The sequence below is a fragment of the Rhinoderma darwinii genome, chromosome 5, assembly GCF_050947455.1.
Source record: "Rhinoderma darwinii isolate aRhiDar2 chromosome 5, aRhiDar2.hap1, whole genome shotgun sequence".
Classification (NCBI taxonomy): Eukaryota; Metazoa; Chordata; class Amphibia; order Anura; family Rhinodermatidae; genus Rhinoderma; species Rhinoderma darwinii.
In genome coordinates, this window is record NC_134691.1 from 273,080,763 (window position 1) to 273,108,163 (window position 27,401).

At 43.7% G+C, this 27,401-nt stretch overlaps 1 protein-coding gene across 1 annotated transcript in view; it reads left to right on the forward strand.

Moving 5' to 3' along the window:
* CMTM6 (CKLF like MARVEL transmembrane domain containing 6) overlaps window positions 1–26,143 on the forward strand; it is a 33,902-nt gene extending 7,759 nt beyond the window's left edge. Inside the window, exons 2-4 of the mRNA XM_075827168.1 lie at window positions 15,055–15,231; window positions 25,066–25,164; window positions 25,724–26,143. Of these exons, the coding sequence (XP_075683283.1) occupies window positions 15,055–15,231; window positions 25,066–25,164; window positions 25,724–25,888 (441 nt within the window). The 3' untranslated portion in view covers window positions 25,889–26,143. The remainder of the gene's footprint in view (window positions 1–15,054; window positions 15,232–25,065; window positions 25,165–25,723) is intronic.
* The last annotated feature ends 1,258 nt before the right edge of the window (window positions 26,144–27,401 follow it).

Here is a 27,401-nt window from a genome sequence, read left to right on the forward strand (position 1 = left end):
AATAAAAAATAAAGTTCTTCCATTTTCTGATGTGAGGCACGTGGTATAATGAATTCTGAACCTCCATGTGCCTCACATTAATATTAATTAACCCCATCCTGTTTCTCAGTCCTAATAGACAACATTGGGTTTTTGTGTGAGGTACATGAGGTTAATTACTATTAATGTGAGGCACATGGAGGTTCAAAATTCACACCTCGTGCCTCACTTTAATAAGTGAAAGAAAGCAGTTTTGTTTTTTTTATAACCGCGTAAACATGAATGACGCTATAAATGTGTTATTACGGTCGCGATGATACCGAATGTGTATATTTTATGTATTGAGACTTGGTTTAATGTTTATTGTAGTGTGTGTGTGGTGTGTTTTATTTTATTTAACATTACTTTATTTTACGTTTTAACTTTTTTTTTTTTTAAACTTAAATTTACTGCCATTTATCTATATGCCAGTACATTAGCCTGTGTACTGATAGTACACAGGCAGTTGTTAGGTCATACCTCAGTAGGCCCTAACAGGAAACGTGGTCGGACAGCGCTGGGGTCCTTCAATGGACCCTGGGCTGTCTGCCCATATATGGTATGGCCCTCGATCGCGTCCCAGGAATTCCCTGTGCTTTGATCGCAGCATTCTGGGGGGGAATAGCGGCGGCGGCGATGAGAGGTTTAATACAGCCATTGCCCTGCTCCTAACAAGTGCGTGTGCGGTCAGCATGAGGTGATGCGGCCGGTGCTTTACTAATGAGCGGCGGCGCAGGCACCGAAGACCGAACATGGGGGTGTTTTGCAGTGCGCCCGCTATGTTCTGTCTTCAGTGCCGCCGCTCATTAGTGCAGCGCCGGTCACATCACCTCATGTTGACCGCGTGCACATGTCAGGACTCAGGAGCGGGGCAATGGCTGTGTTACACCGCTGCAGCCCCGCTCTTATACATTCATGTGTTACTATACTAAGCTGTGCGGCCCCACAGCTTCGTATCGAAATACATGAAATAACGGTATCGAACCGTTTGAGGATGCACAGTATCGAAGTTTCGAATCATCGTGCATCCCTACTCCTTATGGCATAGTAAACTGTGCCTATATGTTGGATGTGACTGATGGAACGGACGCTGATAGTAAAACGATAGTTTCAAAGGGTTGGTAAGAGCTAAATGGCAGTGCAATGATGTCAGAGTGAAAGTATGCTAGGAACTTGTTGACCTTGCTGAATTTTCCCATGTGTAAAAGCTCTAAATGTTTGTGTTCGGGGGGAAATCTGGCAGACTCTCCCATCTCTGCATCTGGCCTGTTAAAAAAAATAAATATATATATATATATATATATATATATATATACATATATTAAAAAATGCTTCTCCTTCATTGAAAAACACAATACATGGACATAATTACAACGCTCGTTGCAGATAAGTGCCCTGTGGGCAGCGATCAGCAGATGAATGAGCAAATTGTATTGTTTTATAAAACTGAAATATTATCGTTGTTGCCAAAATTTGCTGACGTAAGGCTGGGTTCACACAGAGTTTTCTGCAGGCAGAAAAGCTGCCTTGAAATTCAGTTTGGAATTTTGAGGCAGATTTTGCACTGCCTGCACGCTGACTTTCGTGGCCATTGAGTGCCGCGGACAAAAAACTCAGTGAAATACGCTTTCTCTGCCTTCTATTGATGTCAATAGGAGGTCAGAGACGTTAAACGCCCGAAGATAGGGTATCTCGCAGGAAAAAAACGCCTCCACCTCCCATTAAAATCAATGGGAGACTTTTTCGGCCGTTTTATTTCGATACTAAGCGTTACGGCCGCACAGCTTAGCATAGTAACGTGATTGTATGAGAGCGGGGCTGCAGCTGTGTAATACAGCCATTGCCCCGCTCCTGATTCCTGAGCGGTTCGCTCGTTCAGCATGAGGTGATGCGACCGCTGCTGCACTAATGAGCGGCGGCGCGGAAGACAGAACATGGCGGGCGCCGTGCAAAACACCCATATGTACTGTTTTCGGTGCCTGCGCCGTCGCTCATTAGTACAGCGCCGGCCGCATCACCTCATGCTGACCGCGCACGCACTTATTGTTCGGAGCGGGGCAATGGCTGTATTACACAGCCACAGCCCCGCTCTAACGACAGAGATCAGAGAAACCGCTCATCTCCGCCACTATTCCCCTGAATGCTGCGATCAAAGCTGACTGCAGCATTCAGGGGAAAATAAGAAGGGGGGATGCCCTTTGGATCGCGTCACAGGGAATTACTGTGACGCGATCGAGGGCCATACCGTATATGGGCAGACAGCCCAGGGTCCATAGAAGGACCCCAGCGCTGTCCGACCATGTTTCCTGTTAGGGCATACTGAGGTATGACCTAACAACTGCCTGTGTACTATCAGTACACAGGCTAATGTACTGGCATATAGATAAATGCCAGTAAATGTAAGTTTAAAAATAAAAAAGTAAAAAATAAAGTAATGTTAAATAAAATAAAAACACACACACACACACACACACACACACACACACACACACACACACACACACACCATTAAAACAAGTCTCAATACATAAAATATACACATTCGGTATCGGCGCGACCGTAATAACACATTTATAGCGTAATTTATGTTTACGCGGTTACAAAATAAAAAAAACTGCTTTCTTTCACTTATTAATGTGAAGCACCAGGTATTATGAATTTGGAACCTCCATGTGCCTCACATTAAGGCTATGTGCACACGTAGTGTTTTCAGCAGTTTTTCGGGTTGAAAAACGGCTGAAAAATCGGAAGCAGAACGCTTACAAACATCTGCCCATATTTCAATAGGAAATACAGCGTTCTGTTCATACGGGGCGCTTTTTAGGCGGCCGTTTTGAATAATGCCCCTCCATATCAGCTCCCCATATCAGCTCCCATACAGTATAATGGACCCCATATCAGCTCCCATACAGCATAATGCCCCCCATATCATCTCCCATACAGCATAATGCCCCCCATATCCGCTCCCATACAGCATAATGCCCCCCATATCAGCTCCCATACAGCATAATGCCCCCATATCAGCTACCCATACAGTATAATGCCCCTCCTCGCAATATAATCCCCCCCCCCCCGCAATATCCGCCCACCATATGTGTATTATAATTATTTCAGTTACTTATAATAGAAAAATTGCATAATTACTTGCCTATCTCCGTTCCCACGATGGGTGGAGGATCCTTCAATACAATACATTACATCCTTAATTACATTACATTACAATCCAACACAATACATTACAAGACAGACTCTGCAGCTCACCTGGAGTCCTCCACACCCACTCTTCCACTGCACTGACTGGAAGACGTGTCACGTGACAACACGGTCACATGGTACACTAAGTGTACCATGTGACCGTAACCAGGAATTGCCGGCTTCACGGCACAGAAGATTTATTTAACAAGCCTGCTGTATGGCAATGGGGGCCCGTGGGCCCCCCAGGCTTAGGGGCCCGGTTGCAACTGCGACCCCTATAGCTACGCCACTGCTATTAATGTGAGGCACATGGAGGTTCGAAATTCATCACACCACGTGGCCCACATCGGAAAATGGAAGAACTTTTTTTTTTTTTTTTTTATTATTATTTTTGGCAAAAGTATCGTTTTGGTATTGAGTATCGCAATACTACATGAAGTAACGGTATCGATGTCCAAATTGTGGTATCGTGACATCCCTAGTCGGTAGTACAGTGAGGCTGGGTTCACACGACCTATTTTCAGACGTAAACGAGGCGTATTATGCCTCGTTTTACGTCTGAAAATAGGGCTACAATACGTCGGCAAACATCTGCCCATTCATTTGAATGGGTTTGCCGACGTACTGTGCAGACGACCTGTAATTTACGCGTCGTCGTTTGACAGCTGTCAAACGACGACGCGTAAATGGACTGCCTCGGCAAAGAAGTGCAGGACACTTCTTTGCCACGTAATTTGAGCTGTTCTTCATTGAACTCAATGAAGCACAGCTCAAGATTTACGAGCGTCTCAGACGGCTCGCAAAATGCGAGGAGGAGGAATAACGTGTGAAACGAGGCAGCTGTTAACAGTCTGTCTTTTCACACGTAAATGCCTCTCATCGTGTGAACATACCCTTAGCTTCCTGTGGCCGACAGGTAGTTTTTACTTTTTACCAACTGGGTGTTGTACAGAGGAGTGTATGAGGCTGACCAATCAGTGACTAATCAGTGTCCTGCACTTCTCATTGTTCCAGCCCAGCATGATCCACAGCACAGTGTGATTGTGCAGTGAAAGAAGCTGGGTTGGAACAATGAGAAGTGTAGGACATGAGCCGCGAGCCACCCACAAATCGCGGGCCATGCACATGGCCGCGGCCATTATTTTCAATGAGCCCGGACCGCAGAAGACGGCCGTAATAAGACCGGTCCGTTCTTTCTGCGGTGCGGGCTCCCGGGCCATGCACAGACCGTCTAAACTACGGTCGTGTGCATGGCCCCATAGGAATGAATGGAATGTCTATTCACTGTCTAAACACTTCAGTATCGTTAATGTGTTAGTATAAGACAGCACATAAGGATCTAGCAGGATCCCTATGTGCTGAGTAAATGAATGGAGAGGAGTGCATGATGCTGATTGGTCACTGATTGGTCAGCGTCATACACTCCCCTGTACAACGCCCACTTGGTCTAAAGTAAAAATACGCCCACCTGTGCATTAAGCAACTCATTAGCATAAATCTAAAAATGCTAATAAAGTGGTAAAAATAGATCGTTTTTTTTTAAATAAAAAGCACTGCTGTCACCTACATTATAGCGCCCATCTCCTTATGTAGGAGATAGGGCACTTATAATGTGGTGACAGTCTCTTTAAAACTGCAATAGCCAGGAGACAAAGATGAGAAGTCGGATGTGACATCATTGTGGTATTTTCATTTGATGTAATGAGAATTAATATGTTGACATTTTAGGGTGGTTTAACATTTTCCCTTGTTTTGTGACGAGGGAGGAAGTTCTGTAAGCTTCCAGCGGTCCGTCCTCTTACAGGGAGCAGCCAGCATCTGTAGGAGGGGAGCTTAGATCTGGACAGCAGCCACTCCTTTCTTTGTAGTCCTTGTTGGATGAGGACTGTAATTTACAGCAGCCTCTCCCGTGTCTGTTGCTGGTTAACATCCTTGGAAATCCTCATTTCCTATTATCACTTTTATAACCTTTATGGACATATGCAGTGTGTTCAGAGCGGTGACCGCCACTTATTACAACCCTGAATATGAAGGGTGCTGTTCCCTAGGTCCACACCCTCTTTGTGTTTCAGTTTAGATAAAGCTTGAAATGCCTTTCCTGTTCCGGACTAGCACGTTTCCTTAAAGTTGCATAACTCGGCCATTGTTACTACTAAGAATCTGCAGATTATATTTTTCAGATCACGGTATCATGCACATGACTGTATTACGGCTGTTTCATACGTACAAATATGGTACTATTTTCTTTTTTTTAAATTTGAGCTTTTTTTTTTTTTTTTTTAATGTGAGAGAAGAGGTGGGGGGGGGGGGTTGTTATGAAATGAGGTAACTGCTTTGTCTTACCTATTTAAACGCTCCTACTGAGCCACCAGAGCGGGACCATTGGGCGCTCATTAGGAGGGTTGAAATGAGTACATTAGAGATTCTCAGAACCTCTTCTTCGCTTTTTGTTTTAACTCCTAAACCGTGAGCTCTTAAACCAAAAGAGCATTTAGTCTCGTGTAGAAATACGCATGAGGCTGAATTCAGCGAGTGCAGTTCCCTTATGGGCATTGGTGACCCCTGTAGAGGCGTTATTGTGACCTCTATGTCCTGCGCTCTTATTTTGGAAGTGTTGTAGCAGTAACTACGAAGTGAGGACTGCTACATTATTGGAAATATTTTATGGACGCTGCTTTGTGAATAGCCTAATATTATGGGTAATTCTGTGTGGTCAATGGAGCGATTGCCAAACCTATATTGTGAGTAAGTTTAGTCCCTTAGGCTCTGTTCACATCAGTGTTGTGTTTCCGTTTAGGGCTTCCGTCGGCGCTTTCAGTCGGGGGAACGAGCCTCTAAACCCCGTTCTACCTCTGTGTGTCGGCTGATTTCCATGCATGAAGGTGAAAACCGCATAGCTCGCATGCTACGCTGCTTCCGTAACTGCTATTCAGTATTATGGGAGTTACGCAAACCGCGTAGCTCAACGAGCTATGCAGTTTTCGTAACTCCCGACCATAAAGTCCGGAAGTGGCCGGGAGTCAGTGATAGCCCCCTAAACCCCATTCTAGCTTTGTCTGCTATCTGACATTTGACATATCCTGTGGATATGTCATAAATGTCTCTCGTGGGAAAACCCTTTTAAAGGAAAGGTGTCATGAATTTTTTTTTTTTTTTTTTATAAATTTGTGTTTTTATTTAATAAAATATTATATTGACTTTTATTTATTTTTACACACACAGTTATTTTTATTTTTTATTAACACTTTCTTACTGTACTGGGGGCTGCCATGTTTTATTTAATCTGTGTATGTGTCTCTTAACGACACATACACAGATGGAATACGGAAGCTACAGTGCATAGGACATAATGAACGCCTCCCGTTCATTGCGTCCTCTGCTTCTGCTATTTCACACTGTACTGCGCAAGCGCAGTTCAGAGCGAGCCAGCATAGAAGCTGGTTTGTAGGGGGAAAGCTGGCGCCATTTTGAAGACCGGCCACACTGCAGGTTAGGTGTGTGTGTGTGTGTGTGTGTGTCTGTCGTCTCGCGGCCCCCTTGCAAACCTGCTGTGTGTGTGTGTGGCAGAGTTGTGTGTGTGTGTGGCAGAGTTGTGTGTGTGTGTGGCAGAGTTGTGTGTGTGTGGCAGAGTTGTGTGTGTGTGGCAGAGTTGTGTGTGTGTGGCAGAGTTGTGTGTGTGTGGCAGAGTTGTGTGTGTGTGTGGCAGAGTTGTGTGTGTGTGTGGCAGAGTTGTGTGTGTGTGTGGCAGAGTTGTGTGTGTGTGTGGCAGAGTTGTGTGTGTGTGTGGCAGAGTTGTGTGTGTGTGTGGCAGAGTTGTGTGTGTGTGGCAGAGTTGTGTGTGTGTGGCAGAGTTGTGTGTGTGTGGCAGAGTTGTGTGTGTGTGGCAGAGTTGTGTGTGTGTGGCAGAGTTGTGTGTGTGTGTGGCAGAGTTGTGTGTGTGCGGCAGAGTTGTGTGTGTGTGTGGCAGAGTTGTGTGTGTGTGGCAGAGTTGTGTGTGTGTGGCAGAGTTGTGTGTGTGTGGCAGAGTTGTGTGTGTGTGGCAGAGTTGTGTGTGTGTGGCAGAGTTGTGTGTGTGTGGCAGAGTTGTGTGTGTGTGGCAGAGTTGTGTGTGTGTGGCAGAGTTGTGTGTGTGTGGCAGAGTTGTGTGTGTGTGGCAGAGTTGTGTGTGTGTGTGGCAGAGTTGTGTGTGTGTGTGTGGCAGAGTTGTGTGTGTGTGTGTGGCAGAGTTGTGTGTGTGTGTGTGTGTGTGGCAGAGTTGTGTGTGTGTGTGTGTGGCAGAGTTGTGTGTGTGTGTGTGTGGCAGAGTTGTGTGTGTGTGTGTGTGGCAGAGTTGTGTGTGTGTGTGTGTGGCAGAGTTGTGTGTGTGTGTGTGTGGCAGAGTTGTGTGTGTGTGTGTGTGGCAGAGTTGTGTGTGTGTGTGTGTGGCAGAGTTGTGTGTGTGTGTGTGTGGCAGAGTTGTGTGTGTGTGTGTGGCAGAGTTGTGTGTGTGTGTGTGGCAGAGTTGTGTGTGTGTGTGGCAGTGTTGTGTGTGTGTGTGTGGCAGAGTTGTGTGTGTGTGTGGCAGAGTTGTGTGTGTGTGTGGCAGAGTTGTGTGTGTGTGTGTGGCAGAGTTGTGTGTGTGTGTGTGGCAGAGTTGTGTGTGTGTGTGGCAGAGTTGTGTGTGTGTGTGGCAGAGTTGTGTGTGTGTGTGTGGCAGAGTTGTGTGTGTGTGTGTGGCAGAGTTGTGTGTGTGTGTGGCAGAGTTGTGTGTGTGTGTGTGTGGCAGAGTTGTGTGTGTGTGTGTGGCAGAGTTGTGTGTGGCAGAGTTGTGTGTGTGTGTGTGGCAGAGTTGTGTGTGTGTGTGTGTGTGGCAGAGTTGTGTGTGTGTGTGGCAGAGTTGTGTGTGTGTGTGTGTGTGGCAGAGTTGTGTGTGTGTGTGTGTGTGTGGCAGAGTTGTGTGTGGCAGAGTTGTGTGTGTGTGTGGCAGAGTTGTGTGTGTGTGTGGCAGAGTTGTGTGTGTGTGTGGCAGAGTTGTGTGTGTGTGTGTGGCAGAGTTGTGTGTGTGTGGCAGAGTTGTGTGTGTGTGTGTGTGGCAGAGTTGTGTGTGGCAGAGTTGTGTGTGTGTGTGGCAGAGTTGTGTGTGTGTGTGTGTGTGTGTGTGGCAGAGTTGTGTGTGTGTGTGGCAGAGTTGTGTGTGTGTGTGTGTGGCAGAGTTGTGTGTGTGTGTGGCAGAGGTGTGTGTGTGTGTGTGTGTGTGGCAGAGTTGTGTGTGGCAGAGTTGTGTGTGTGTGTGTGGCAGAGTTGTGTGTGTGTGTGTGTGTGGCAGAGTTGTGTGTGTGTGTGGCAGAGTTGTGTGTGTGTGTGTGTGGCAGAGTTGTGTGTGGCAGAGTTGTGTGTGTGTGTGGCAGAGTTGTGTGTGTGTGTGTGTGTGTGTGTGGCAGAGTTGTGTGTGTGTGGCAGAGTTGTGTGTGTGTGTGTGTGGCAGAGTTGTGTGTGTGTGTGTGTGTGTGTGGCAGAGTTGTGTGTGTGTGTGTGTGGCAGAGTTGTGTGTGTGTGTGTGGCAGAGTTGTGTGTGTGTGTGTGGCAGAGTTGTGTGTGTGTGTGTGGCAGAGTTGTGTGTGTGTGTGTGTGGCAGAGTTGTGTGTGTGTGTGTGGCAGAGTTGTGTGTGTGTGTGTGGCAGAGTTGTGTGTGTGTGTGGCAGAGTTGTGTGTGTGTGTGGCAGAGTTGTGTGTGTGTGTGGCAGAGTTGTGTGTGTGTGTGGCAGAGTTGTGTGTGTGTGTGTCAGAGTTGTGTGTGTGTGTGGCAGAGTTGTGTGTGTGTGTGTGTGGCAGAGTTGTGTGTGTGTGTGTGTGTGTGGCAGAGTTGTGTGTGTGTGTGTGTGTGGCAGAGTTGTGTGTGTGTGTGTGTGTGTGTGTGGCAGAGTTGTGTGTGTGTGTGTGTGTGTGTGTGTGTGTGTGGCAGAGTTGTGTGTGTGTGGCAGAGTTGTGTGTGGCAGAGTTGTGTGTGTGTGGCAGAGTTGTGGGTGTGTGTGTGTGTGTGTGTGTGTGGCAGAGTTGTGTGTGTGGCAGAGTTGTGTGTGTGTGGCAGAGTTGTGTGTGTGTGTGGCAGAGTTGTGTGTGTGTGTGGCAGAGTTGTGTGTGTGTGTGGCAGAGTTGTGTGTGTGTGTGTGTCAGAGTTGTGTGTGTGTGTGGCAGAGTTGTGTGTGTGTGTGTGGCAGAGTTGTGTGTGTGTGTGTGTGTGTGTGGCAGAGTTGTGTGTGTGTGTGTGTGTGTGGCAGAGTTGTGTGTGTGTGTGTGTGTGGCAGAGTTGTGTGTGTGTGTGTGTGTGGCAGAGTTGTGTGTGTGTGTGTGTGGCAGAGTTGTGTGTGTGTGTGTGTGTGTGTGGCAGAGTTGTGTGTGTGTGTGTGTGTGTGTGGCAGAGTTGTGTGTGGCAGAGTTGTGTGTGTGTGGCAGAGTTGTGTGTGTGTGTGGCAGAGTTGTGTGTGTGTGTGTGTGGCAGAGTTGTGTGTGTGTGTGGCAGAGTTGTGTGTGTGTGGCAGAGTTGTGTGTGTGTGTGTGTGTGTGTGTGGCAGAGTTGGTGTGTGTGTGTGTGGCAGAGTTGTGTGTGGCAGAGTTGTGTGTGGCAGAGTTGTGTGTGGCAGAGTTGTGTGTGTGTGTGTGTGTGGCAGAGCTGTGTGTGTGTGTGTGGTGCTGTTTGGGGGGGTTGTGTGCAGGGTGCTGTGGGGGGGGGGATTGTGTGATGGTTTGCGTGTGTGTGAGTGCGTGCAGGGTGCTTGTGGGGCCCTCTAGTATTTATTGTGGGTAGAAGACCAAAGTCGCTGTAGGTGAGTATTTATTTATATTTTTCATATTACTAACTTTATTTTTTTTTGTTTTGCAGGTTCCACTGGACCTATTGGACTACCTCGTAGATTCAGCGGACCGCTGCGATGATCTATGTGTTTTTGTTTTTAATAAAATGGTTAATGAGGATTGTGTGGGGGAGTTTTTAGTTCAATAAAAATATTTTCTTATGTCTGTGTTTGTTTAATACATTATTAGCGCCTTAGTAATGCCAGTTGTCTGTATGACGACGTCCATTACTAAGGTGGGTCTTGGTGTAGAAAGCTAGCGCTAACCCCCATTATTACCCCGGTACCCAACGCGGGTTACGGGAAGAGCCGGGTACGTTCCAGTACCCAACCATCTGCTGTGATGGACGACACTGTGGCGGCTGCAGGCTGGTATTGGGCTGAGAAAGGGCCAGAAACCGTGACTTTTCCCACCCTGGTAATGCCAGGCGGCCGCTGCTGTATTGTATCTGGCTGGTTATGAAAATTGAGGGGGGGGGGCCTGCGTAGTTTAAAAAAATAAATAAAATAAATTACTTAAACGACGTTGGGTCCCCCCCCCTGTTTTTTTATAACCAGCCGGATACAACACCGCAGCAGCCGCCTAGCATTGCCAGGGTGGGAAGAGTAAAAGTCACAGTTTTTGTCTCTTCCCGGCCTCATAATACCAGCCTGCAACCGCCCCAGTGCTCAACCTTCGGAACAGATGGTCGTGTACTGGGTCGTACCCAGCTCTTCCCGATACCCCTGGTGGGGGTGGGTACCGGGGTAATAATGGGGGTTAGTAATAGTCTTTTTACTGGCTAACCTTAAGACCTGCCTTAGTAATGGACGTTGTCAAACAGACAACTGCCATTACTAAGGTGGAAATAAAGTATTAAAAAAACAGACATAAGAAAATATTTTTATTGAAATAAAAACTCCCCCACACAACCTTGCTAATCATTTTATTTAAACAAAACCCATAGATCATTGTAGTAATCCAATAGGTCCAGCGGAACCTGCAAAAATAAATACATTTGTTCTTCAAGCACACTTCAGTGAAATGCTTCAGTGTGCTATCCGGTTTTTTTAACGGATAGCACACTGACCCATTCATTTCTATGGGGCCATGCACACCATTTTTATTTGCGGGTTTCTTTTTGCAGTTTTTGTGTGCGCTTTTTGGGCGCGTAATTAGGACTCCCACTGACTTTGGGAACATTTGGAGCATTTTATGCTCCAAAGAATTGATTCAACGCTTCTTTTTTACGCAACACGTTTTTAAAAAGGCTTGCTTTCCCATTGATGTAAATGGGAAGCTTAATCAAGCGTTTAACGCTTTTTTTCTTGTTTTTTTCTACGCATTTTGACTATGGGAAGATTTGGCACGTTTTACATGCAAAGTAATTGACTCGACACTCCTTTATTTAGACAACGTGTTTTTTAAAAAACGCGTGTAAAAAAGCGTGTTGTATGTACTAACAGCGAGCTTTACCAATGTAAATGAAAAGCGTAATCAAGCGTTTTTGTGATGCAGTTTTTGGCACGTAAAATGCACCAAAAGACATCTCAAATACACGCCGTGTGAACCTGTCAACTGAAAAGTCATTCACCACACGGGCTTCCCTCTTGACTTTCATCGTTCTTAGCCATTTGGTGTGTCCTATAGCTTCTGCCAGCTGCATTGTTAAAAGCTCTCCCAAAATGGGAGCCGGACACTGCTTAGCAATTTGAAGACACCTTTTCCTGGCTTGTAGCCAAAAAAAGGGAGGAGGGGTGAGTCTACCTCCCACATTTACAGCAGCTGTGAGTCAGGTTGCTTTGCCTTATTCACCTTGCTGTAATTCTGGGAAGTGCTCCCTCTGGTGGCCAACATAGGAAATCATGTCAAATTATTATTTCATTTTTAATACTTCCCACCATGTGGAAGGAAAAAAAAAAAAAAGGAAAAAAATAATAAAAATAAGTAACTTACGTGAAATTTTTTTTTAATTCGCGACACATTCCCTTTAAATCTGACACGCTTGTGTGAATGTAGCCTAACTGTTGTAACCCCACGCCATTCAGTTAGTGACGGCACATCCTAGTGAACTGCCATCACTCGAAATGGTAGGAAACCCTTTAAAGAGACTTTCCAGATTTATGTTATTATTCATTGTATTATGTATTTTTTTTTATACTTAATCACTGTACAATGAAAAGTTGTGCAAATTTCTAATACACTAAAAATGAAGCTAGTTAAGCTCCTTCTAAGTTTATCCCTGCACAGCATCGCTATTATTCGCCCATTTACTGGATAGGTCAAAATGCTAAAATGGTGGGGATCTAACCGCTGGGACCGCCACCGATCTCCATGCGTGGCCTCCGGTGCATTCAAGCTCCTTTTAGCCGCCTACTCTTGTGGCTGGGGGGACCGGGGTACTGACTATCGGTGGGGGTCCCAGTCGTCTGATCCCCACGGATCTAGCATTTTCACCTATCCAGTGGATCAGTGAAAAATGTTGCAGGCTTCAAGACACCTTTTTTAAATAAAGCTGTCTTGTAGTTCGCTGAAAGCAGGTAGACCGTAAGGGTATGTTCACACGCCCTATTTACGGACGTAATTCAGGCGTTTTACGCCTGGAATTACACCCGAAAAAACGGCTCCAAAGCGTCGGCAAACATCTGCCCATTGAATTCAATGGGTCTTACGGTGCTGTGCAGACAGGCTTTTTTTTTACGCACCACTGTCAAAAGACGCCGCGTAAAAAGACGGCCGCTTCAAAGAAGTGCATGTCACTTCTTGGAATGTAATTGGAGCCGTTTTTCATTGACTCCATTGAAAAACCGCTCCAATTACGTCCATGGAATGGAAGCTGCGAAAAACGTGAGTACGAGCAATTACGTCTGAAATTCAGGAGCTGTTTTCGCCTGAAAACCGCTCCGTAATTTCAGACTTATTTTACGTTTGCGTGTGAACATACCCTAAGGCTTCATTCACATCTGCGTTAGGGCTCCGTTCATGGGTTCCGTCAGAGCTTTCCGTCAGGGGAACCGATGAATGGAGCCCTGACTGAAACAAATGGAAACCATAGGTTTCCATTTGCATCACCATTGATTTCAATGGTGACTGATCCGGTGAAAATGGTGTCCGTCTGTCACTGTTGTGCAAGGGTTCCGTTGTTTTAACGGAAGCAATACTGTAGTCTACTGCACTATTCATTCTGTCAAAACGACGGAACCCTTGCACAACGGTGACAGACGGAAACCATTTTCACCGGATCTGTCACCATTGAAATCAATGGAGATGCAAACGGAAGCCTGTGGTTTCCGTTTGTTTCACTCAGGGATCCGTTCGTGGGTTCCCGTGATGCAAAGCTCAGACGGAACCCATGAACTGAGTCCCGACGCAGATGTGAGTGAAGACTAACACCACTGTACAGAAAAAAAAGCCGAAGGGTCCCGGTGGTTTTGGACTTTGATACTTTGTGCAGTATTGCGATTTTTGCTACCAAAACGATACTTGAGGACAGAATAATTTTGTTTATTTTTTCCTCTTTGCATCCTGGTGTTCATAACTTTTATTTTTTGAATGGCGTAGCTGTATGAGACTGCTTTTTTGCGGGACGATTTGTACTTCATGAAGGTGCCGTTTTTTGGTACATTTACATAATTGTTTCATTTAGATCCATTTTTATTTTGGGGAAAATGCAGAAAAAGCAGGTTTCTGTGTTTTTTGTTTTTTTTACAGCATACACTGATCATCATGAATGACACGACGTTTGTTGTGCAGGATATTATGGTCGCAACGATAGCAAATAAGTGTATTTTATGAATTCTGACTTATATTTGAATAATATTTATTGTAAAAAAAAAAAAATGGGCATGTCTGTATATTTTATTTTTTTACAGATAGATTTTATTCAACATTCGTTTTTCGTTATAGAAGTTTTACTTTTATTTTTTAACTTTAATGTAGTGGCATATATCTTTATGCCAGTACGTTAGCCTGTGTACTGATAGTACGGAGGCAGGCAGATAGGGCAGACCAAAGTATGCCTTAACAGGAAATCTGGTCAGACAGCTCTGGGGTCCTTCAATCGACCATGGGCTGTGTCCCCATATGCAGTATGTTTCTCGATCGCGTCACAGGGATCCCCTGTGATGCGATCAAATGGGGTGTCCCCTTCTCATTTTCGCTTTGATCGTGGCTTGCAAGGGGATAACTGTGGAGATAAGGGGTTTCTCTGATCTCCTCTGTTAGAACAGGGCATGCGGCTGTGCATTACAGCCATTGTCCTGCTGTTAATAAAGTGTGCCCGTGCGATCAGCATAAGGGTATGTGCACACACACTAATTACGTCCGTAATTGACGGACGTATTTCGGCCGCAAGTACCGGACCGAACACAGTGCAGGGAGCCGGGCTCCTAGCATCATACTTATGTACGATGCTAGGAGTTCCTGCCTCTCCGTGGAACTACTGTCCCGTACTGAAAACATGATTACAGTACGGGACAGTTGTCCTGCAGCGAGGCAGGGACTCCTAGCATCGTACATAAGTATGATGCTAGGAGCCCAGCTCGCTGCACTGTGTTCGGTCCGGGACTTGCGGCCGAAATACGTCCGTCAATTACGGACGTAATTAGTGTGTGTGCACATACCCTAATGCTGCCGGCACACTAAGACCGAGAACATGGGGGTGCTGTGTGGTGCACGCGTGCCATGGTCTCCGTCTTCAGGGTGGTGCTGCCGCCGGCCGCATCACTTCATGCTAGTGACTAAATTTATGTATTACAATAATAAGCTATACGGCTGCACAGCTTAGTATCAAAATACATGAATTCACTTGAGGATGCTCGGCATCGAAATAGTGTTGATATTTTCAATGCATTATACAACCCTAGCCCCCACACATCATAATGATGTCTTATCCTAGCCACATGCCATAACACATACAATGGGAATACCCTTTCAAGGATGAATGCCCACAATTTGGGCACTTTGATTTTACCAACTTGTATATGCACAAATAGAAAACCTAATGGATGTTTTTGTCTTTTTTTTTTCTAGGTGCTGTCCTTTGTGGCATTCCTATGTGAAGAAATCATTGATCAGTGTGACTCCTGTGTAGGCCTGTACATCTTTGAGTTTGTTAGCTGCAGTGCCTTTTTGCTCGCCATCCTCATGTTAGTTGTGTACTGTACACCTCTCAAGAACAAAATTATCATTCCAAGCTTCAAGAAAATTGTAAGTAAGCTTATCTAGTATACTGCTGAGTCTACAAAATCGAATAATTAAAAACTTGCTAACTTTTCAAAACCACTTATGCTGATCTAATAGTAAATCTGATGATATATATATATATATCTATCTCAAGTTTGTTATTTTACTTACTGTTAAAACTTTGTTTTATCCATTCAAATTCTGTGTGAAGTACTGCCACTAGGACTGTCTCCCTTCCTATAATCTGCTGTCTACCCCCTGTTGTCAAGCAAAGGCAGTCTCTGGTTGCAGAATTGACGGACTGTAGAAGGTGTGGGCAGGGGGGGGGGTCACTTCACTGCCTGCATATAGAAGTCTATGGGGGGGGGGTGAGGGGGGGCAAGGAGGGAGAGACGAAGGTTCTCCGCTTCACTTCTCATTACTGCTGTATGATCTCCTCCATGCGGCTGCAGTATATATACACAGGTCCTTCTCAATGAATTAGAATATCATCAAAAAGTTAATTTATTTCAGTAATTCAATTCAAAAAGTGAAGCTCGTATATTCTGTAGATTCATTACACACAGAGTGATCTATTTCAAGCATTTTCTTTCTTTTAATGTTGATGATTATGACTAACAACTAATGAAAACCCAAAATTTGGTCTCTCAGAAAATTAGAATATTGGGTAAAAGTTGAAGATTGTAGACTCGTGGTGTCAAACTCTAATCAGCTAATCATCACAAAACACCTGCAAAGGTTTCCTAAGCCTTTAAATGGTCCAACAGTCTGGTTCAGCAGGCAACACAATCATGGGGGAGACTTCTGGACAACTGTCAAGTCCGCAGACAGTCATTGACACCCTCCACAAGGAGGGGAAGCCACAAAAGGACATTGCTAAAGAAGCTGGCTGTTCAGAGTGCTGTATCTAAGCATATTAATGGTAAGTTGAGAGGAAGGAAAAGGTGTGGTAGAAAGAGGTGCACAAGCAACAGGGATAACCGCAGCCTTGAAGAGATTGTCAAGAAAAGGCCATTCAAGAATCTAGGGGAGATTCACAAGGAGTGGACTGCGGCTGGAGTCAGTGCTTCAAGAGCCACCACACACAGACGTATCCAGGACATGGGCTCCAACTGTCGCATTCCTTGTGTCAAGCCACTCATGACCCAGAGACCACGTCCGAAGCGTCTTACCTGGGCTAAGGAGAAAAAGGACTGGTCTGTTGTTCAGTAGTCCAATGTCCTGTGTTCAGATGAAAGTAAATTTTGCATTTCATTTGGAAATCAAGGTCCCAGAGTTTGGAGGAAGAGTGGAGAGGCATCAATCCAAGTTAATTGCAGTCCAGTGTGAAGTTTCCACAGTCAGTGATGGTTTGGGGAGCCATGACATCTGCTGGTGTTGGTCCACTGTGTTATATCAAGTCCAGAGTCAACGCAGCCGTCTAGCAGGGAATTTTAGAGCGCTTCATGCTTCCCTCTGCTGACAAGCTTTATGGAGATGCTGATTTTCATTTTCCAGCAGGACTTGGCACCTGCCCACACTGCCAAAAGTACCAATACCTGATTTAATAACCACAGTATCACTGTGCTTGATTGGCCAGAAAACTCACCTGACCTAACCCCATAAAGAATCTATGGGGTATTGTCAAGAGGAAGATGAGACACCAGACCCAACAATGCAGACGAGCTGAAGGCCGCTATCAAAGCAACTTGGGCCTCCATAACCCCTCAGCAGTGCCACAGGCTGATCGCCTCCATGCCACGCCGCATTGATGCAGTAATTAATGCAAAAGGAGCCCTGACCAAGTATTGAGGGCATATACTGTACATACTTTTCAGTAGGCCAACATTTCGGTATTAAAAATCCTTTTTGAAATTGGGCTTATATAATATTCTAATTTTCTGAGCAACTAAATTTTGGGTTTTCATTAACCGTTAGAATAATCATAAACATTAAAAAAAAAATGCTGGAAATAGATCTCTCTGTGTGTAATGAATCTATATAAGTTTCACTTTTTGAATTGAATTACTGAAGTTAACTTTTTTTGATATTCTAATTCATTGAGAAGGACTTGTAGGATTCTACGCCTCTGTGTGCAGTATATAGAAGACATGATAGCCGTTAGACTCCGCCCACTAGCTCAGAGACAACAGAGAATTAGGGCCTGCAGAGGGGGAAAACTGCTAAATAATGGCCAGAAATAGTGTTATTCCTCGTATATGTATATATGACAGCTCATTCTAAAAAGTTAGGTACACTTTAAGGGAAACTCCAGCAAAAAGGTGGAATTTTCTATTGTGACTGTTCACTAGAAATACATATTTATTGGATTTACATTACATTAGATTACATTTGCAAAGCAGCAGCCCAAGTAAAAGCTGGTTTACACGGCAGATTTATGTCCATAACGTTTACGGGCCCTTTGCTTTTTATATGGGGACGATCGTTTGGTCACCATACAGTTTGCACCATTAGGCTGGGTTCACACGACCTATTTTGAGGCGTATTATGCCTCGCTTTACGCCTGAAAATAAGGCTACAGTACGTCGGCAAACATCTGCCCATTCATTTGAATGGGTTTGCCGACGTACTGTGCCGACGACCTGTCATTTACGCGTCGTCATTTGACAGCTGTCAAACGACGACGCGTAAAATGACTGCCTCGGCAAAGAAGTGCAGGGCACTTCTTTGGAACGTAATTTGAGCCGTTTTTCATTGAAGTCAATGAAGAGCAGCTCGAGATTACGGGCGTCAAAGACGCCTCGCATAATGTGAGGAGGAGCTTTTACGTCTGAAACGACGCAGCTGTTTTCTCCTGAAAACAGTCTGTCTTTTCAGACGTAAAAGCCATTTATCGTGTGCACATACCCTTACACGGAGAGATGTGCTGCCGTCAACTATTTTATAGGCTTGCTCATTTGGCGGCTCATAGCTGCCCTGTTTACATACAGGCCAATAACTGGCAACCAGGGTTTGTAAGAAAGCTCGTCTGGCCAATTATTGGCCCCTGTAAAAGGCCTTAAGTTTGGGCATTTTGTTCAACCCCTACCTGTGGTTTACACATTTTTGCAGGTTTCTGTATGCGTCACACAAGTTGATAGTAGCGCATACTAATACACACTTCTACCACTGCTCCTGACCAGGTGAGATCAGCAAGATGGTCAATGCACTCCAGTACTAAAGCGCGGTAGGAATTTCCATGTGACAAGCTAAGGTGGTTTTACATGAGCCGATATAGCCTGTGTTTACCACTTTTAAAACTAACACTGATCGACAATACAGCTTGTCCGTCGGTGCTCGTTGCTCCCTTTAAACGGAGCAATGGTTGTTTAGTATGGCTATGAACGATGGTTACGACCATCGTTCGTCCCCATGCATTTTCAACCTATTGGCAGCGCATCCCTCTGTTTACACAGCGACTATTGTTTGGACACATAAAAGATGCGATCAGCCGATAAACTAGCGTTTCCCCATTTACACAGAGCAAAGATCGGGCACGAGCGTTCATATCAACGCTCGTTTGCCCGATCGTTGGCTTACGTAAAAGGTTTTTTAGACGTAATGCAAAAAAAATAGTCTTTGTACCCTCACCCCACTTTTTATTTTGCCTACTCTTAGAAAGGTTTTATACAATGCAGTCATAGAACTGGACTTTCCAAGTCATTTTAGTGTATTCTGCAATCTCAAGTTATTAACCCCTTACCGACATTTGTTCTAAGTATGCTTCATGGAAAGCTAGTGCTTCCTGCAAAATATTGTGTACTTACGACAAAAAGTTGTCACAGGCTCAGAAGTTGAGCCTGCGCCATCAGCAGCAGGTATCTGCTGCAGCATCTAAGTCGTTTGTAGCGATCGGCATCACAGAGACTAGATTACGGGGGTGCCGATGGCTGCTATAGCAACCGGAGGGCTAACAATGGCCGCCTGGTCTGTCAAGTACAAAGCCTATTAGGCCCTGCCGGAGGTGGTGCCTAATACGCTTGCTGTCAGCACCACAGGCTTGCGGACAGCCCTGGAGCTAGCTCTGACCCCCGCCATTAACCCCTTAGATGCCACTGTCAAAAGTGAACACGGCATCTAAGTGGTTTGTAGCGATCGGCATCCCTGCGACACGATTACAGGGGTGCCGATGGCTGCTATGGCAACCGGAGGCCTAGCAATGGCCTCCTGGTCTACCAAGTAAAAAAAGCATACTATGGCCCGGAGACGGAGCCTAATAGTCTTGCTGTCAGTGTAAGGCTGGATTCACACGAGCACATTACGTCCATAATGGACGGAACGTATTTCGACCAAGTCCCGGACTGAAAACCGTGCAGGGAGCGGGGCTCCTAGCATTGCGGTTATGTACGATGCTAGGAGTCCCTGCCTTGCTAATCATGTTTTCAGTACGGGACAGTTGCCCTGCAGTGAGGCAGGGACTCCTAGCATCGTACATTGTTTTTTGTTTTTGGTGCAAAAATTTGTAAAACCTAAATAAAACTATATCAATTTGGTATCGCCGGAATCCTACTGACCCGCAGAAGAAAGTTAATCTGTCATTTATATTGCACGGTAAACATATAAAATAAAAATTGGCCAAAATTGCTGTTTTTGGTCACCTTAACCCCTTAAGTGACCAACAATACGCTTTTTCACGGCGGTCACTAAGGAGCCTCAGGCTAGGCCGCCGCCTTTTCACGGTGGCCCAGTTTAAGTCCTGCACGGGTGTCCTGTGCAGGTTTGAGCCGGGGCTCGGCTGTCTGATGACAGCTGGGCTCCTGCTCCAACGCCCGCGATAGAAGTTTACTTCGATCGCGGCCGTTTAACCCATTAAATGCCGCCGTCAATAGCGACCGCGGCATTTAACTTGTTTACAGTGGGAATGAGCACCCTCTCACCCATTGGCGGCCCGCAAATGCAATCGCGGGTCTTCGATGGGGTGTCATGGCAGCCGGGGGCCTGATAAAGGCCCCCAGGTCTGCCCTGGTCATATGCCTATTAGGACGTGCCGAAGGCACGTCCTAATAGATTGCCTGTCAGATTTATACTGACCGGCAATAATGCTGTGGTATACTAAGTATACCAAAGCATTATAGCAGCGATCTGAAGTGGGACTAAAAAAATAAGGCATTAATGTTAAATAAAGATTATTAATAAAAATGACAGTAAAAAAAATAAAAAAATTTCCATAAGTGTTTTTTCTTTGGTAAAAGTGAAAAAAATAAATAAAAGTACACATATATAGTATCGCCACGACCGTAATGACCCAATTAATAAAGTTAATATGTAATTTAAACCGCAAGGTGAACACCGAAAAAAAAACAATGGTGAAATTGCTATTTTTTCCATTGCCCCCCAAAAAAGTTATAATAAAAATCAATAAATAAGTCCCTTGTACCCCAAAACAGTACCAATCAAAACTACGTCTCGTCCAACAAAAAACAAGCCCAAAACATCACTACATTGAAGGAGAAATTAAAAAAAGACGGCTCTTGTAAAGCGACGATTCAAAAACAAATTAATTTTAGTTTAAGTGTTTTTATTGTGCAAAAGTTGTAAAACATAAAAAAAACTCTACATATGTGGTATCGCCGTAATTGTACCGACCCATAGAATAAAGGTAACATGTTATTTACACCGCACAGTGAACGATGTCCATTTAAAACGCATAGAACAATGGTGGAGATTCAGGTTTTTTTTCTAATTCCCCCCCCCCCCAAAAGTTAATAAAATGATATGTACCCTAACATGGTGCCATTAAAAAGTAAAACTAATCACGCAAAAAACAATTCCTCATACAGCTATGTAGACGGAAAAATAAAAAAGTTAATAGCTCTTTGAATGCGACTATAGAAAAACAAATAAAATAGCTTGGTCATGAAGGCCTAAAATAGGCTGGTCACTAAGGTGGTCTCATGTACCCCAAAATAATACCAATAAAAACTACAGCCCGTCCATGAAAAAAACAGTGCCCATATACCACTACGTCTATAAAAATATAGAAGTTATGGCTCCCGTAAGCCAGGAAAGAAAAAATATGCAGATGAGCCAGCCCTAATATTTGGGAACCACGAAAAGGTGGGCTCAAACATATCTGCTGGAAGCAAGGGTGCCCATATTACAACGCTTTCCCAGCAAAATTACCCAAACTGCAAAGGTGCAGAGTGTGTACCAAAAGAGGGATAAGAAAGGACATAAATTATCAGTGCGACGCTGGCCTGTGCAGAAAGGATTGCTTCAAAGTGTAACAAACATCCATGGATATTTTTATGTTTTACCCCATTATTATGCCCCTGATGTACTCTGCCCAGCATACGTATGCCCCAAATCATAAACTAAAATACCAGTAAAATTCCAAACAAAACTACAATCTAGCCTGATCCACGCTCTCAAAGCCAAACGGCGCTCCCTTCCTTCTGGGCCCTACACTCTGCCCAGTACAAGTAAGGCTAAGTTAACATCTCGTTTTTGCTGTACGTCAGACGTGCATGTTTTGACATAAAAAAGTGTGTAAAAACGTGTACCACAGCGTGTAAATTGATTTCTATGGTCAGGACGCATGCCCTAATGGTGTAGTTTGTGCTTACGTTCTATCCGTTTGATTTAACTCAAGAACAAAAAAAGTATGCGTTTTTAGAAGAACGGAAACCCCTATAAAAACGTATACGACTTATACTACAAAAAAAGTAAGTACTTTAGAAAGCCTCATTTGCATAAATATAAAAATGGTCATAACTTGGCCAAAAATGCTTGTTGTTAAAAAAAAACAAAAAACGTTACTCTTATCTACATTGCAGCGCCGATCTGCTGCAATAGGAGATAGGGGTTGCAAAATCTGGTGACAGAGCCTCTTTAATAAATGCCTTGTCTCCAAAAAGGGGTCAGTTCTCAGGAGTTTATTTTATTATTTCACATTAGAGCCTCTGCAAATGTGAACCGATACTTTGTAAATCGCCAAATTAGGCCTCCATTTTGCATGGTACGCTTTCATTCCTGAGCCCTGTCGTATGTCCAGGCAAAAGATTAGCCCAGCAAAATCTGCGCTCCTTCCCTTCTGAGCCCTACCATGTGCCCAAATAGCAGTTTATGGCCACATATGGGGCATTTCCATACTCTGAAGAAATTTGGTTTACCAATGTTGGGGGCTTTTTCTCCTTTATTCTTGGAAGTTTTTTTTTTACTTTTCAGCTAAAACGACTTATTGGGAAAAATATCTTTTATTTTCACGGCCAAATTCCAATAAAATGTATGAAACACTTGTGGAGTGAAAATGCTCACTTCACCCTTTGATGAATTCCTTGTGGGGTGTAGTTTCCAAAATGGGGTCGTCTTTGGTGTTTCCTTTTAGTCTTGGCACTACAAGACCACAAGATCAAACCTGACTTGGTGCCTAAAATATAATCTAACAAGAAGTCCCCAAAATTCAATAGGTGCTCCTTTGCTTCGGAGGCCTGTGTTTCAGTCCAGTAGCACACTAGGCGCACATGTGGGATATTTATAAAACTGCAGAATCTGGGCATTATCGATTTGTGTTACTCTGGTAAAACCTTCAGTGTTAGGGTATGTGCACTCTTAGTGTTTTCGGACGTTTTTCGGGCCGTAAACGTCCCGAAAAACAGCTGAAAAATCGGAAGCCGAACGCCTCCAAACATCTGCCCATTGATTTCAATGGGAGAAACGGCGGTCTGTTCCGATGGCCTCAAAAAAAGAAGTGCATGTCACTTCCTCAGCCGTTTTTGGAGCGATTATTCCGTAGACCCTATAGAAAAACAGCTCCAAAAACGACCGTGAAAAACGCGACTTTGATTAAAAAACGTCTGAAAATCAGGAGCTGTTTTCCCTTGAAAACAGCTCCGTATTTTGAGAAGTTTTTTATTTTGCGGGTGCACATACCCTAATAAAGATGAACATTTTCAAATTTCACCTCCACTTTACTTTGATTTCTGTGAAACACCTAGAAACTTTCTAAGTGCGGTTTTGAATACTTTGAGGGGTGCAGTTTTTGTTTTTTTAAATTGGGTGATTGAGGGGCCCATACATTAAAAAACCCCATCAAAGACACTACTGAACTGGTCCATAAAAAAAAAAAAAGCTTTTGAAATTTTCTTAAACGTGAGAAATTTCTACTAAGCTTATAAGCCTTGCAATGTCCTAGAACAATAAATGTTCAGAAACCGATGCCAACATAAAGTATACATATTGGAAATGTTAACTAGTAGTTATTTTGTGTGGTATTCCGATCTGTCTTGCAAGCATATGCATTTAAATTTTTAAAAATGCTAATTTTGCGAATTTTCGCCAAAGTTTGCTGTTTTTCACAAATAAGCAATGAAAGTATCGACCAACTTACCCCTCACATCAAGTACAATGTGTCATGAGAAAACCTTCTCAGAATTGCTCGGATAGGTCAAAGCATTCCAAAGTTTTTACCACATAAATATGTCCGATTTGAAAAATGAGGCTCTGTCAGGGAGGTCAAAAGTGGCAGCAGCAGGAAGGGGTTAATACTGCTATTTCTGCATCTGCATTGGTGCAAGGATGTTATGTGCATTACTTGTGCCATCCCCCTTGGATATCTGCCATTTTAGTCCTCTTGTCTCCATAATAACTAAACTGAGAATCCCATTGCTTGATTTAACCCCTTAACGCACCAGGATGCAGCGATACGTCCGGGTGCAGGGGGAGAAGTATGGAGCGAGCTCCATATGCTGCAGGTGTCGGCTGTGTTTTACAGCTGACACCCAGGACTTACAGCCAGGAGCAGCGATCCCGCTGTTCCTGGCTGTTTAACCCCTCAAATGCTGCGGTCAATCGCGACCGCAGCATCTGAGGCATTGAAAAGAGGGGGGCGGCCTCCGACAGCTCATCGCCCCCCCCCCCCCCTCGCAGTGAGATTGGGGACGACGACTATAGTCATGGCAGCCCTGGGGCCTAATGAAGGCCCCCAGGACTGCATTCACTCTGCCTCTGTTAAGCTCTGCCTGTAAAAATGACGATATACTGCAATCATTAGTATTGCAGTATATTGTACCAACAATCTAACGATCGCTGGTTCAAGTCCCCTAGAGGGACTAATAAAATGTGTAATGAAGTTTCTAGTAGTGAAAAAAAAAAACTTTTTTCCCATTTTTCCGCTAAAGTAATGTGAAAAATAAAAAAGCAAACAAAATTGTTATTGCTGAGTCCGTAAAAATCAACTGTTACAATATAGCGTTATTTAACGTGCACGGTGAACGGCGTAAAAAATAAGATGTAAACCATAGCTTCCAAATTTTTTTTAATAAAAAGTGATCAAAAAGTCATATGTACCAGCAAATGGTACGAATAAAAACTACAGCTTGTCCCGCAAAAAATAAGCCCTTACACAGCTCAATGCATGGAAAAATAAAAGTTATTGCTCTCAAAATGTGGTAACTTTTTTTTTTTTTTTTTCTTTTTAACAATTTTTTTTTTTTAAAGTAGTAAAATATAAAAAAAAATCTATATAAATTTGATATCACTGTAATCGTATTGAGCCACAGAATAAAGTTTAGTTGTTGGTTTTTATCACACGGTGAAAGACGTAAAAACGGAACCCAAAAAATAATGGAGGAATCGCAGGTTTTTCCAATTTCAGCCCACAAATTTTTCTCCGCTTCCGAGTACATTATATGGTACTTTAAATGCTACCAATAGAAACTACAACTCCTCCCGCAAAATATAAGCCCTCACACCACTCTATTGACGGAAAAATAAAAACGTTATGGCTCTTGGAATGCGGGAAGTGAAAAACGAAAATCAAAAAATGTGTGTCCTTAAGGGGTTAATCCATGCTGCACAGTGGATGACTATACAAATAACTATACTTTGAGCTCCCGCTAGAGGAAAGTACAAAGAATTACATTTACCTATCTTTTACAGGATTTCTATGTTACCGGACTTGTCGGCGTCATTTTCTTCATTGCCGCCATTGTATTTGCTGCTACAATGGACAAAACATCACTTGGACAAGTATCTGTGGTAAGTCAGAAATATTTGTAACTTCATTTATGAATGGTCTAGGACTGTATGAGAAAATATTGTTCACCTAAGGCTGGATTCACACGACCGTGTTACGTCCGTAATGGACGGAACGTGTTTCGGCCGGAAGTCCCGGACCGAACACAGTGCAGGGAGCCGGGCTCCTAGCATCATAGTGATGTACGACGCTAGGAGTCCCTGCCTCTCTGCAGGATCATGATTACAGTACGGGACAGTAGTTCCACGGAGAGGCAGGGACTCCTAGCGTCGTACATCACTATGATGCTAGGAGCCCGGCCCCCTGCAGTGAGTTCGGTCCGAGTCTTCCTGCCGAAATACGTTCCGTCCATTACGGATGTAACATGCTCGTGTGAATCCAGCCTAAGGAGAATACAGGAGAATGGGAAACCGCTCACAGTCCTCCACTCCGTTCACATAATGCAGAAGAAGTGCTGAATAGAGAAAAGTTTATGAAGTATATTAAGGAATCTCACTGGGTGAGTCCTACATATTAGTGGAAGTTTACTTCAATGTTGTGTTTTTTTTTTGTATCTTTCAGGCTTTTGGATTCTTTGCCGCTATTTCATTTCTACTGGAATTGTGGTTTATGCATAAAAGTGGTTACCTGGCAAAAAATGACGAAAAACAAACACCTGGATCAAATGGCATAGTTGAGACCGAACCATTAAACACGCCAGTTCAAGTTTCTGCAAATGAGGCATAATTGTCCAGTACACACATTCTGGTTGAGCGCAACAAGATATACCACGCAAAAGCCTATTCATTCAATTTTATGGCGCTTTTTCTTTTTTATTCTACGATGTAAATATAATCCACTATTTTGGAGGATACAATGCATTTTAACACTATGGATATGAAAACATTGCCTTTTAAGATAATCTATACAGCATAACGATAAGTTGTCTTTCTTTATACGTTCCAGATAATGGTTAATTATATGCATGATGGATTGCTTCAATTATTTATTTTTCTTCTATCAATATGAAAATAATGAAATTAGCCTCTTAGAATATTTCAATGCCTTTTTTTTTAAGTTACCACAAATTTAGCGTGATGTAACTACTGTGGGATACAAGAGGTCTACCTTTTATAAATGCCCAGTAGGAATGGGAATATTGAAATTAAATGGCCTACTTGCTTGCTACAGGTTGTATTCCTCTTCAGGTCCTACATAGGCCTTTTTATAGTAATAAAAACAATCAGTTCTTAAGATGTAGATTAGGTTTTAAATAAGTTACGTGCCGAAAGAGAATCTACTGAATGTCATTAACCTGTTCCCCATTGTTTAGATACAGCTGTTAATGCTCTTGCTGCTTATTTGGTATCCATATTTACTGTCCACTAACCTCACGACAGGTCGCCTATTAACGTAAATAGGTGCAATAAGTCAAGGAGCATTTACAGTGAGTTCAAAAATGAGTAGGGGCAGCTCTGAAGTCTTAACCAACCCTTTTGTTAGAGCGATCTCATGTTTGTTCCGATCATCACAGGGTTTACTGCTGCTGTACCAACCCGCTGTAACTGTGGGGGAACTTGTTAGCAAGTGTTTAATTTCAATGCAGCACCACCACAGGAGAAATAAAGAATTACACTATTCCCATTGAGATCAGTGGGCTGTCCATATAATGCACGGACATGGTCCTCCAAAGCAAGAGAGGCTCTTTGTAGTTGTTCTGGCTGATAGGAAATTCTGACTTGTACTTGAGTCTTCTAATAGGGTATTTGAAAATGTGTATTCTAAACCAGACAACTCCTTCAATGAAGTATATGGCAGATCTACGTTGGTTCGTAAATTGCATTGCGTTTCTAATGGAGCCGGAGGTATACTTATGAAAGTGGTTTTATCAAAACTATATTCGTGTAGATGCCCATATAGTATTTTGGGTCATTTTTAGGGAACTCGTCCCAATTTTTTTTTATGAAAATGTTGACTTTGCTCACTGGAAGGGAAGTGGCAACAACTTAACCCATTTTGTGCACAGGAAAGGACTACGGTAGGGGTTTTATCCACATCATACAAAATCATGCAGTATGAATGTTTGGCCCTAGAGGGCGGGATGCTTAAAGACCATGGATAATAAATTAACATTGTGATGTCTGTATTTTAAGGGATTTTTCCCCGTTCAAAAATTACATTACCAATAAAAATATATGGCAAGAATAACTTGTAATGAATGGGAATGGTGTGTATATAACAGATATATTTCCATGAAAGT